The 14,280-nt window shown below is 36.0% G+C and overlaps 1 protein-coding gene across 7 annotated transcripts in view; it reads right to left on the minus strand.

Moving 5' to 3' along the window:
- LOC143295472 (cAMP-dependent protein kinase catalytic subunit beta) overlaps positions 1 to 14,280 on the minus strand; it is a 282,275-nt gene that overhangs the window by 15,178 nt on the left and 252,817 nt on the right. For 5 of the 7 annotated variants that reach the window (XM_076607185.1, XM_076607186.1, XM_076607188.1 and 2 more), the window contains 5 exons: positions 13,872 to 13,933; positions 10,041 to 10,172; positions 7,696 to 7,794; positions 6,611 to 6,693; positions 2,594 to 2,720 (listed from right to left, as the gene is read on the minus strand). In XM_076607185.1, the coding sequence (XP_076463300.1) occupies positions 2,594 to 2,720; positions 6,611 to 6,693; positions 7,696 to 7,794; positions 10,041 to 10,172; positions 13,872 to 13,933 (503 nt within the window). Of the gene's footprint in view, positions 1 to 2,593; positions 2,721 to 3,113; positions 3,241 to 6,610; positions 6,694 to 7,695; positions 7,795 to 10,040; positions 10,173 to 13,871; positions 13,934 to 14,280 lie in introns of all 7 variants that reach the window. The other 2 variants (XM_076607187.1, XM_076607191.1) reach the window with 1 other exon arrangement.

A 14,280-nucleotide genomic window follows, 5' to 3' on the forward strand; every position in this document is an offset into this window, starting at 1 on the left:
TGTTAGCCACAGACACAGATATAATAACCACAGTTACTATATATACATACACATAGTGAGAGTCTTTGTGTTTTTTTTTAAAATTAGGTACAGTATACAAAGAGAGCTCATGTCATGTACATGACACCAGATATGAAAAGAACAAGCAAGGGGGGTAAGGGGTGAAGAGTACTAGAAGTGGGTTGCCACAGCTCTGACCTGACCTGCCTCTCTCTCTATATATATACATATATATATATATGTACACTGTATCTGAATTACCAGTTGATCCAATTCTGCTCACCCCTACTTACCAATACCTACCTATTTACCACTTACTAAGGGAATAAAAAAAAAAAGTTTTTAAAAGTCAACTTTCAGTTTGACAGCCACTTTCATCCCCCCCCCCCTCCCCCAACCCCCCTCCCCTCCCTGCCCACTATCCCCCATCACCCACTTCATCCCCCACTTCCCCCGCTCAAGACAACCAAACCAAACCGAAGAACCAAGCCCTGAAACAATTCAACCGTAACGGCACTAGCCAACAGGTTGTTGAATTCAACTCTACTAGCCCCCTAACTCTTTGTTTCCTAAATATGCTCTAATGATTCAAATATTTGGGGGGATTTTTGGGGGGTTTTTTTTGTTTTTTTTTTCAATTTTGATGAGAATCTCCCACACCCATCCATACCCCTTCTTCTTTTCTTGAACGGAGAATGAAGAGTATGGTAAGGGGGAAAGGCAGAGGCAAAGGAGGAGGGGGAGGAGGGTGGGGGGTGGGGGGGGGGAGGAGACCTTGAGGGGATGGGGAAAGTGATGTCTGTGGCAAGACTCTAAGATGTTTTGAAAGAAAAATTCAAAAACAAAATGAAAGAATTAAAAAAAAAAAAAAAAAAAAAAAAAAAAGCCTTGCACTGGTTGTTGCAAGTTTCAGTGCACCTCAGTGAAAAGCAAAATCCACAGCACTACCTTCAAGTAAAAACTATGCTTGTTCATCAAACGGAAATCTCATTATCAGTGAACTACTTTTTTTCATGGGAACACGAGCTGATGTTTATTCTTGCCTTCTCCTCACAAACAACCACCCCCCCCACATCCCCCCCAAAAAAAACCAAACAAACAAAAAATCCACCATAAAAAATAGAACTAAAAAACTGTGCCAGTGATAGCGATGGTTGGGTGAAAGATCACTAGCTGTCACAAAACCATTTCAAAATTATCTGTCAGGAATTATTCTTTAAAAAAAAAAAAAAAAAAAAAAAAAAAAAAAAAAAAAAGATCATAAAAAAAAGAAGAAAAAACATAATAATAATGATAATGATAATACCAATATATATATATATATATATAAGGTTAATAAAAGAAATGGGTTGTGAAGCTTAAAAAACGGGAAAAAGACAATGGGGGTGGGGGTTGAAAATGGAATGAAGACAGGAAAGGGCAGGGCAGGGGGAAGGGAGAGGAAGGGGGTGTAGAGGAGGTGGGGAGGGAAGGGAGAAGTAGTCTTCAGGTTTTAGGAAATAATGGGGGAAAAAAAAAAAAAAAAAAAAAAAAATCATAAAAAAACCCATGCATCCAATTCTTTATCTCCACTTTCATTAGCTGACATGCTGATTCCACTCCACTCCACCGCCATCCCCCCCCCTCCCTCTCCCCCCTATCTGTATCACTACACTCTGGAAATAATAAATAATAACTGTGTGTGTGTGCTTGCATACATGCATGTGTGTGAATATGTGTGTGTGTGTGTGTGTGTGTGTGTGTGCATGAACATGAGAACCAAAGTGCACATCTGTAAGTGATGGCATGCTTTTGATGTGCCTGCATGCACATTTAATACTGTGTGTGCCGAAAGGTTTCAAAACTGCAGGACATTTAACTGAAACAAAACTCTTGTGTGTTTCATAAAAGCTGATAACTTTCCCCAATGTTACCCCCTAACACTTTTCAAACACTCTTTCAATTTTTACAGTCAAATGATAAAGACTCATCCCACTAACAACAATCTCAAGTATTAATTGACCCCAGCGATTCTTAAACCTGTTGAAAATCATGCTCTCCTGAAAATATTTGTTCTACCAACTCGGCTGTCATGACTGGTTAATTTAGCTTTTAAAAGCAGATCTATCAAACCCCTGCCCTCAAAACTCTGGAAACCCCTTTATATACACATCAAGACCATGCATGCAACTTTGCAAAAGTGAAATCAGTGAACCCCCTTTAATGCTTAACATGCTTTATTCCTATTCTAAAAACATTTCTTAACTCCCCAAATTAACCCTTATCAATTATTCTTTAGTAACAAGATGCACATAAACTTTTTTTTTTCTTTCTCGTTGTTGATCAAAAACCAAAGCTTTGAACCAAAAAAGCTGTTTAGGTGAATAGAAGGAAAGTAACCAAAGTGAATAGAGATAATATAAATATTATAAAAATAAAACAAAGATGGTGAGAGGTCAGCTTGTCTTCAATGCCCCCACCCCCCAAACCCCGCCCCCACAAAACCCATCACCACGGGGCCACGGAAGCAAGTGCAACACGAAGCTAGGCAACCCAGTAGCAGAAAATGGGACGGAAGATTCTAGAGAAGAACGAGCGTTCTGGCAGACCCTACCTTCAGGTACCCCTGGGAATCTATCAGTAAGTTCTCAGGTTTTAAATCTCGGTACATTATATCCAAGTGATGCAAGTATTCCAACACCAACACAATTTGTGCAGCGTAAAATCGGGAATGCGGCTCGCTGTCAAAGAAAAGTGTAAGAAACATTTGGTCACTTCAACAAGTCAAACAAGATTGGAAAAAAACACATAAAAAAAAAACATGTCATCAACACACAATCTGGTAAACAACATAGCCCAAAAAGGAGACCAGGGAACAGAAGCTGCACTATCTATGTTCTCAGACTCATTTTTCATTATCATTTTTCTTATCTGCAATATGAGACAGTCAGTGCAAGTTATGATGACCGTGATCCTATCCCCACCCAACCCGCCTCGTGTTTCACATTCTCTTGCTCTCCTTTCTGGGCCTCTATGATCTGAACAGCCAAAAAACGAATAGAAAAAAAAAAACAACCATAAAAACAAAAAAACGGCAGATCTAAGTCAAAGAGTCCTTATAAACAAACACTTACTTTGCAGTACCCTTCAAGGTCTATGAGCAAATTTTCGGGTTTGAGATCTCTGTATACAAGATCCAGATAATGCAGGTATTCAAAGGCCATAACAATTTGCGCTCCATAGAATCTGGAGTGGGACTCGCTGTTGGCAAAATCAATAAAACATGTGAAAATCAGGACAAATGAAACTTGGTGTTTGTTGCACTTCCTGCACACAACTTTATCATTTTTTCAAGGTGTTTAAAAAAAAGAAAAGAAACAATTCTAGACCTATATATAGGCATACATCTTATTTCTAACCTTACTCAACCGAGTCAATGCCTGCATGTTACAAATTTCCTTACATTTTATATATTTCCTCTCCTTATCAATTTCTAAACAAATATAACACATGACCCAGAAAAAGACCAACCAATTGGCCAAATGTAACACAATAAATGATGGCTCAGTTTTAACAGATGATAATAATACACAAGACAAATGAATTGCACAAAGTTAAACTTTTCTTTTTCTTTTTCTTTTTTTTTCTTTTCTTTTTTTCTTTTTAGCACAGAGAACTACTGCAACATGTGCACAGATTAAGTAATACTCTTTTCACAAATCTAAAAGTGTGCTATTGTATTTGGTGAAAAAAAAAATGAACATCAGTATCTTGTGATGAACTGCTCTTGTCATCTGTTCAAACAGCCACAATAGTGGTATTTTCAATGATACAAAAACATCACAATGCTAAGCGAATCTCATAACATTTTTTTGTTTCAAATCTCCAACAGATCTTGATTCCACAACAGCATAGAAGTCTCTATTTTCTCTGCTTCAAATCGTCAATTGTCTTTGGTTCAAGAGCACCAATCATCTTTTTTTTCTCTCTTTTTTTAAATATCATGCACTGCATAACATCAGAAAATATTGTGCATAATGAACCTGCTGATCACTCTCCTGTGAAAATGTCCCTTACAAAAGGATTTCTTACAAGTTAAAAAAAACAACAACAAAAAAACTCCATATGTTTTTCATTATAAATCATTTAAATGACATAAATCACAGATAAGATATATATATATATATATATACTTTTTGTGTGTGCAGGAAATGCAACATTCAATCAAAGCTAACACAATATAAATAGGTGATTATACATTTAAAAGAAATGAGTAAAACATAGAATAAACAAACAGAGAAAATACTTACGCAGATGAATAAATGAGCATAAACTTAAGTCACAGATATGCATCATTAAAAAAAATAAAAAGAAAAGAAAAAAAGTCAAACACAATATAACTGATGCCAATACTGAACATAAATACAATCCCCATATGTACAACTATTCTTGTTTTCAGCTTCCTTCTAATGAAATTAGCTGTAACATTTGCACGAAATATTTGCTTCTCTAAATTTACAGTTTCTCACCACAGTGATCAAAGCCAAAGAGTGAGTGAGTGAGTGATATGTGTGTGTGTGTGTGTGTGTGTGTGTGTGTGTGTGTGTGTGTGTGTGTGTGTTGCATGCATGTGAGTTGTGCAATTTTCAGTAGAGCATGTGTGTGTGTGTGTGTGTGTGTGTGTGTGTGTGTGTGTGTGTGTGTCACAGCATGCACCTGGCTGTCTGTGTATATAATATATGCATGCTTGCATCCAGAAGCATACGAGCGCCTGTGAATCAGCTGCAAGCGTGTGTGACTGTGTGTCTGTCTGTATGAGTTTGTATATTTGTCTGAAACGTGGGTCTTTGCATAAGTGGGAATGGAGTTTATAACCTGTATACTGCAAACTGTTGCACTGCTGACTTTTGAAAAACTAAGTTCAGTTTAATCCATGTGAAGATCAACTTGGTAGCAACTGTGTTGTTTTTTGTTTTTTTTGTGTTTAGTTTTTTTTTTTTCTTAATAACACATTCTCAACAGAACCTCAGTTTCTCTTCTGACCTTCCATTTCCCCTACCTCTCTCTCCCTCTCCTCACTTTCAACCTGCTGTCTGTCAATACAGCAAATCAAATTTCATCCCACTACCCCTACCTGTTTCTGTTCAAGCCCTCTCTAACAGTTTCTTCTCACTCTCCTGCCCTGAAGACTTTTTTTTTTTTTTTTTTTTTTAATTCTAAAGTTTTAATGAGTTTTATTTAAAGACTATATTGCATCAACTGAAATGTACAATTACGTCAAACAAACAAAATTATATGTGAAAGCAAATAAGATGAAGAACTGGAATTGAATCAAATGTAATGCATAATGTACTTTTGCAAAATCGTACAACTCAGTTCGAATTTGTAAAATCAAAACAAAAGGTAAACAAAAAGTAAACAAAAAGAAAAAAAAAAAAAAAAAAAAAACCCCTAAAAGAGGACGTTTAATACTTTCTCCTTAATTACCTGATCAAACATACCCTACCTCCACCCCACAATCTTTATAGTATACACAACTCTTCATTATTTTAAGGAGATACATAGCATGAAATCTATAAATACAACAGCCCAGAACATGGTTACAAAGTTACATTTTTAAAACACTTGTGTCTATTACTTCCATTGGCTGCTCTCGAGAAAAAAAACCCCAACCAACCTGATAAATTCACAATTATCTTTTATCATGCAGGTTCTTTTTGATCTTTTGATATGAAATTGGTAAATTGATTCTGAATAAATCTATCTATGTTTCTACTCTTTAATAGGACCTTCTGTGAGCTACATCAATTTTCACTGGTTGTATTTTTCTTCTGGTGTTTGACAATTCCAGGTCTGACTCAAATGAAAATTATTCACTGTCTTTTTTTTTTTTTTTTTCAAATGGAAAAATAGGAGAAAAAAACAAAGCTTGTATGTGCTACAGAAAGCTATTTGCCACATTAAGCAATGAAGTGTCCATACTTCTATACAGCCATTATCCTTTAGTTCTGATGGAAAGAAACACTGAGTTCTACAATAAATCAACAATGCTGGAATATATCAAATTTCTCCAAATGCTGAAAGATTGTCTTTTTTTCTTTCTTTTTTGAAAATTTCCTTTGATATGCCACTGTTATTATTACTGTCTCTATAACAGTTCACAGCAATTGGTATTAAACATTCCAACTAGTTGGTGTGAAAATAACAGCAACAACAGTATCCCATGTCAGTGTTAAAAATTCCAGTTACAAAGCAATGAAACCCATTTACAGACACTGAAGTTCAAATGCATATAAACACTATGTTTTATATATCTCAAGAACAATGACACCCCCTCATCTTCTAAGAAATTATATACAGGCTTGCTATTCTTTCCTGTTCATGTTTTCAAACTTTGTACCTCAAATGAAACATTTCAATCCATATTATATCCACTTGTAATTTTCTTCCCAGTGTTTAATGAAACCAAAACAGTGGCTTCCTAACCCTGCTTCTTCTGAATCAAATTTGCATTCGCTCATTTCCTCCCCACCCACCCTCATCCCCACCCTTGTTAAACAACGTATAATTTCTTCAAAGAGCTCTCACAAGTGAATTACGATTTACAAACAGATAGCAAACAAGGCCTCACCTGAATCGCCCTATCCTTCGTAAATGTGAGAACATCTCACCACCTGAGACAAATTCTAACACCATGTACAAGTTGGAGTTGTCCTGCAACACAAAGATGAAAGATATAAACACATATAACATGACATACACACACATCTATAGACAGTGTTTCATACACATATTCCTGAGACATTCAATTCACTCTTCCAGTTATTAATGCAAAGTCATCTGCTATGCACATACTTCCCCCAATCCCCTCCCTCTGCATACACACATATACATATCTGTTCTCTTTTTTTCTCTACGTCATTGTAACTGGGTGATGTTGCCGAAACAGTTTCATGTGCATGTCAACCCAGTTTTGTAAAAAGATGCACAGTTTTGATAGCCTACAATGGTCTGTGCAGATCTGGAGAAAACAGCAACATATTGCAGTGTGCCTGAGGCAATGGCAACACCTCCTTTACCGAGAACATTAAAAAAATTTCTCAAACAATCCAGATACACCAAAATAACATGATTTAAAAGGTAGTCAAATACAGAATCGGTTTATTGTGCTAAAGGAAACGACAAGTTTAAATATAAATTTTGGATGCAAGTCGTCAGATGTGTTTTGGCCTGTGTTCAGTCTTCTTGATATCAAGCTTAACATATAATGATATATGGTTCAACCCTGCTCCAGTTCCTTTTTCTTTTTCAAGCATACTAATATCTTATTCAGAACACTTTTTCTCTCTCCTTGATTCCTTTAGTTTACTGGATAAAGTGCATATCACAAGTGAGTCTTGGGGGATATTCCTCTTTTGTTAAATTTAAACTCTCAGTAAATGAACAAGAGCAGATGAAAACCTCTGTTCAAGAACAAGAGCAGATGGAAATCTCTGTAAATGAACAAGAGCAGATGAAAATCCCTGTTCATGAACAAGAGCAGATGAAAACCCCTGTTCATGAACAAGAGCAGATGGAAATCTCTGTTCATGAACAAGAGCAATATGAAAAAGACAAAAAAACAAAAAAACAAAAATCACTGAAATACCACCCCCATCCCCAACACACACATGTATGACACACTACTTACGCTACAGTCAGTCAAGCTGCACTTACTTTGAAAGCAAACTCTAAGCTGACTAGAAAGGGGAAGTGGATTGCCTGCAGGATTTTCTTCTCGTTCAGCGTGTGCTCCACCTGCTTTAATTTCACCACCTGTCAAACACACATAATTGATAAATGGTTAAACTAAGGTCCCAGAGAGCCTTTTACATCCACGGGGACAGTGAATCTGCATACTCTCATGCCATTTCAACCTTCCCCAGACCCATCCATTCACACCTGGGTGGAGGGAGGCAGATCAGAGTAAAGTGCCTGTCCCAAGGATACAGCACTACGCCAAAACAGAGTCTTGAACCCCGATCACTGGTGAACACCAGAAGTCCAGTGCCTAACCGACTCTGTGATGGCGGCTCCTGACACATAGATCCTGCAAAAACCATTGTAAGAAAGCAGAATAATTTGTTCAGGAGTTTCTTGCATGCTCACTTTGAACAAGTATCAAAACTACAGATCATTATATCAAAAGAAAATTAATGTGTTATGTATATATATGGAAACCAATTCAATTACATTTAGAAAACTTGTCTAAGTTGTCCTAAGATCTGTGTTAAGTGCTTTGGTGTGTATGGGTGCATGCATGTGTATGTGTTACATACATGTATATATATGATACATGAACATGTCTTGAACCCCGATCACTGGTGAACGCCAGAAGTCCAGTGCCTAACCGATTCTGTGATGGCGGCTCCTGACACATAGATCCTGCAAAAACCATTGTAAGAAAGCAGAATAATTCCATACTATGTAATTTATGCTAAACCTGTCCTTCATATACCATGATGAGATCATTCAGTATATATCATAACGTCTTCATTTTTACAAGCTGTGGTGTAGAGACCAGTAAAATCGAATGATACCAGAGTGACAAACTATTTTACTGTTTAAAATACAATAGCGTTTCCCAGGCATGTTTCTGAAGGGGCATGATTTTGGAGGGGTTAAGCAGTGCCCAGCTGCAACGCTCTGATCCTGTTCCACTTTCAGGATTCTTGTTCTAAAAAATGGTTAACTTCATATCTAATTTTCTTTTTCTTTCTTCCTTTTCTCCCTCTAAGTTTTTATGGCCTTTTTGTAAGAGAAAAATCACATGTCTATTTCTTTGTGAATGTAAGTGGCAAAATGTAACACCAGTTGTAGTTCTTAATTAAATATTTGCAATCATAACATCAAACGAGGCACAACTTAATTCAATGTAAGTTCATTCTTTTCCTATATCAGATTTTTGTTCAGGAGTTTCTTGCATGCTCACTTTGAACAAGTATCAAAACTACAGATCATTATATCTAAAGAAAATTAATGTGTTACATATAAATATATGGAAACCAATTCAATTAAATTTAGAAAACTTGTCTAAGTTGTCCTAAGATCTGTGTTAAGTGCTTTGGTGTGTATGGGTGCATGCATGTGTATGTGTTACATACATGTATATATGATACATGAACAGTGCATGTAATACAAGTATGTGCATGCAGGTGAGTGCACACTTTTTCTTACGCAGGGTTCGTCACTAATGGGAGCGCTGAGCGGAACGCTCTGAAAAAACAAATTGCGCTCTGTTAAATTCCTTGACTCAGAGCGCTTGCGCTCTTGACTTTTAAAAGACATAAGCATACACTACTGTATCTAAATTGTTATTCCATTGTCCATCACAAACAAGAGTCAAAAGCGCGATCGTTTTGCATTTACCGAAGTTTGAAAGCCGTCTGTTTACGTTTTGTTAGTTCAACCGGAAGTAGGCCTAGTGAATCAGGGGAGGCTATGCAAAAGAGCGCTCTTCAGACTTGAGTAGAAAAGTGGAGCACACGATCGATTTCGCGGCCGTGCAAAATCAAAATGCTGAAATATTTGATCCCAAAAAGGAAGGCTGACGGTTTTTAGTGTGCGCTCTTAGTTTTCAGTTTGCGCTCATCAAAATTCTTAAACTAGAGCGCAGGCGCTCATGTGAAAAAATGTTAATGACGAACCCTGTTACGTATAACGGTATATTAAGTACTGTAGTTCATATTTCTCCAAATGGACACAAAATGTATTGCAGGAACTGGACTAGTATACATTAATCTATACACAAGTTAGTTCTCGGAGATTTCACATTTATAATCATTAATGTAGTTTAATGTGCAAACACTCCTACTTATGCATTATGACAACTTGTACAATGACACACAGACCAATGCATGCATGCATACTGTATACATGTACATGTACACATCGCACTTACGCATGTATGCATCCCTCCACACACGAACCCGTCTTCAAGTTCTTGTTCATAAATTACACTTTTCTCTTGATCTATACACACAGTAACAGTCACTTTTTCCTCTTGACAGCCCTGCCCTTACCTTCTGTTTGTCTAATATTTTCATGGCATAGTACTCTTTGTTTGACCCTTTGTGTTGCACCAGCATCACTCTGCCAAAGGACCCGGTGCCCAACGTCTTTATCCTGTCAAAGTCGTCCAGGCAAGCGTTGGCCTGAAAACCATCATAAGACTTGAACAGTGACACTCTTTTTTTTCATTCATCCACAGATCTATCAAAGAATAAGGACTGACTGATGACTTAATATTTAATTCGCAGCCATAAGACTTGAACATCATGTATTAACCAACAAGATCTATATAACTTCAAATAATTCTTGACAGACCGATTAAAAAAAAAAAATCAATCTCTAAGTAATATAAACTAATATATAGTAATAATAATGAAAATGAAAATAAAATTTAAAAGAAAGAGAAAGCGGGGTGAAAGGAGTGAGGGCAAGGAAGGCAGAGAGAGAGAGACAGAGACAGAGACAGACAGCGAGAGAGAGAGAGAGAGGGTAGGGACACAGAGAAAGACCAAAAAAAAAAAAAAAAAAAAATTCTCAGACAGATTTGACAGACCAACACCACAACAGAAAGAGCTCCAGTTAAACAGACAGTCACAGTTGACAAGATATTTGTTATTCTTATCATTTTCACTATAATCAACATTACATGCACATGTCTATAAAATGTGTAACAGCTTTCAAAATCCTTTCAAACTCCTATTCTTCAGATATTCAGAATGATCTCTTCAGTTGTCAAAAAAGAAAGAAAGAAAACAAAAAAAAAGGGGGTGGGGGGTGGGGGGTGGGGGTGGGGGCAATCATTTACTTTCTGGAGAAGAGGCTGGTTTTTATTCTGCCCCTATACTGCAATAACATACAAGTCTTTCTTTTAGGAACTTTTGTGATAAATAAAGACCATGCTCACCATAAGAACGTGAATGAAAACACGGTTTACAACATGAAACAGTGCATGAAAAAGCGACATGTTTCAATAGAATCTGAGTACACAAATTCAGGGAAATTCTTACCACTAAGCAAACTTAGCGCTTGTGCAAAACAGCCTTGACACAATGGAGCACTTGTCTCTGTCGCATCCATTTCTGTTTGCTTAAGTTTACTTTCTTTTTTTCTTTTTCTTTTTTTTTTTTTTTGTTGGTTTGCCTGTGGAAGACCTATGGTTAAAATGTGTCAGTTCTTCATATCATTTTGTTACACAAGTAACCCATGTTTGCATAGAATGATATTCTGACCATAATGGCACTGAAGGTGGTTATTATATTACTTCCTTTTTTTTCACTACACAAGATGTACTTTTTTTTTTCTTCTTTTTTGACAGTTCTTTTACCCTTGCAGTTGCCTGCAATCACCTTTATTTTCTCCTTCCAAGTAAACTAATATTCTATGCTTATTGCTGTTGACTTGATTTCCTTACAGGTAATATAAAAATATGAAGTCTGTTCATAGTATCTTAATATTAGACAAAGTATTAAAGAAAGATACTTAAAGAAAGATACTTGTTACAGAAAACTAGGAATCAATGAGCAGACTACAATTTCTATGAGCAATTGCATGGATGGTTCAGGATTCACAGCGCAAATGGTCAGCGATTTCTCAGATCCACCCAGCACAATTTTAGAAAGTAAATGATAAATCCCCCTCCTGATTTACTTACACTGACATGACTGAGGGTGAAACTCATTCACAAAATACAATTTTGCCTGTGAGTGTGATGTGAATGCTTATTTCACGAATGCTATGCATTCTGCGTGCCATGGTAAGCCCTGCATCGCTTCTCTCAGCCTTCAATCGTTTAGTTGCTGTCACACAATCCCAACAGTTAGTTGTGCTTAGTCTAAAATTATCAACACTAGTTATTTGTAACACGGGTCTTTATTGTCTTCCTTCCATTTCTTTGCTTGTTATTCATGTGAGATTTGTGTGAGATTTTATGTCAGGACTTTGAGCGAAATACTCGACTGCCAATTACATAACTAAATGATGTAATATTATTATTAGATATTTCCTTTCAATTAAGATTTTAATTTTTGCTCGCTGAAAAGTTTACCTTTGCTAACAGAAAATGTTGCCACCAAAAATGAAAATGTGCAAAATATATACAGGATATAAAAAAATAAAATAAAATAAAATTAAATTAAATTTAAAAAAGGAAAAGAAAAGATAAAAACGTATCTTCAGTAAGTTGTATCATGTATGTACTTAATGCTCTTTTAATAAAAGAGAGATTTATCTGTATGAATAATACAATCCTATGCTTCCAGAAAGCAAAAGTTCCATGTGTCTGAGTTTAAAATATCAAATAATCTCATTTGATAAAGATAACTCAATTTCATGTGCTTGCACTTGATGAAAATGATGTATACATGTGTACAAGTCTACGACAGTCAACAAACACAATTAAGTGAGCACTCAACAACAAGGCCTGACTAAGCGCGTTGGGTTACGCTGCTGGTCAGGCATCTGCTTGGCAGATGTGGTGTAGCGTATATGGTTTTGTCCGAACGCAGTGACGCCTCCTTGAGCTACTGAAACTGAAACTCAACAACAACAAAAATAATGTATGCTTGCAATTTGAATGTATACATGCGAGTGTTTACTGTTTCAGAAAACGGGGCCACCAGAGAAAAAACTCCAGTTCATGTGGAAAGTGGGGACTCTTGTCATGCATGTTTGTATTGCTGTGCACAGTGTAATGTTCTGAGCTTTGGGGGAGCTTTTGGGATGGGTAGGAATTCCTGCATGGATTGGGGTCAAGTGGCTTCTGCTGTTCTGGCCAGAGGAAGCTGGTTTAGTGGCTTTGGAGACTGGTTAAGTGTGCTAATTATATATATACATACATACATATATATAGTTATTCTGACAGCAGACTTGGCCAGCTCATTTATTGAACTTACACTAAGCAAAAGCTAGGCCAATGTTCAATTCATGCAAAGTTTGTTGTGTGTAATGTAACTCTAGATGATTATATATATATATATATATATATATATATATATATATATATATATATATATATATATATATATATATAGTATATATAATATACACACATTATCATCATCTTTTTTTCAACATTAGCTATAACATACTCAATATTAGAATTCGATACCTCGTGAATGATATTCATAGTGCTGTTAGGTACAACTACAAGATATATTATGAGATTATAACATAATATTTTAATCTTTTTAATAATAACAAAGTAAATATTTTACTTCATAAGCCCATGAAGTGTGCTGTTGCTCATGGCAGTGACGTTACCCTCCCATTGGTGTTTTTGCCTATGTCGCCCTCTGTACATGTAATGATATATACATACACTGTGTTTCTCTGTGTCAAGTTTACATGACTGTAAGTGTGACATTGTCAATATGACACCCACACTGAGTTCACAAAATGAATACAATATCATGAATATGTGTGATCATTCAACAATATAACAACATTTTTTTTAAAGCAGGCACTTAACATGTTTATGTAGTGATGTACACTGTACAATGCTAACTGCTAATGTATAATATATAAAAATGATATATCTATCTATCTATCTATATCTATATATGTCAGGACATATATATATATACATATACATGTATGCATACATGTAGTGATGTACACAGTACAGTATACACAGTGTGCAACTATTACACATTTTACATCTTGAACACAACATGCATGAATTCCCTCTCGCAAAGATCTAGAGCTCTCTCTCTCTCTCTCTCTCTCTCACACACACACACACACACACACACACATTATTATATACAATATATACACACACATTCGCACACACACACACACACACACACACAAATCCAAGAAAAAGAGAGAAAAGTGTAACATACTGGGGGTGGGTGGTCCCATTTCTTCTGGAACTCATCTTTTGCCTGGGCAAGGAATTCTTTGACTGCAACATACAAAACACATTCCAGTCAAAATGAGTTGACTGCCAACAACCCAGTGTGAGACTCAAGTTAACAAAGTTAAATTACATTATGAAACAAACAGTTTTATAAAGAAAGATCTGGAACAGATTATGAATAATTTCTCTCATTTATATTCTGCTTTTTTAACATCTTCCACTCCACTCTAGAAACCACTTAAACCAACCAAACAAATACTAACACTAAAACAGTAAAAGGCTGCAAAAAACAACAACAACAAAAACAACAAAACAAACAAACAAACAAAAAACAAACACACACACACACACACACACAAAAATATATACCGATTAATGAATTATCATTATAA

Source organism: Babylonia areolata, chromosome 20 (assembly GCF_041734735.1).
Source record: "Babylonia areolata isolate BAREFJ2019XMU chromosome 20, ASM4173473v1, whole genome shotgun sequence".
Classification (NCBI taxonomy): domain Eukaryota; kingdom Metazoa; phylum Mollusca; class Gastropoda; order Neogastropoda; family Buccinidae; genus Babylonia; species Babylonia areolata.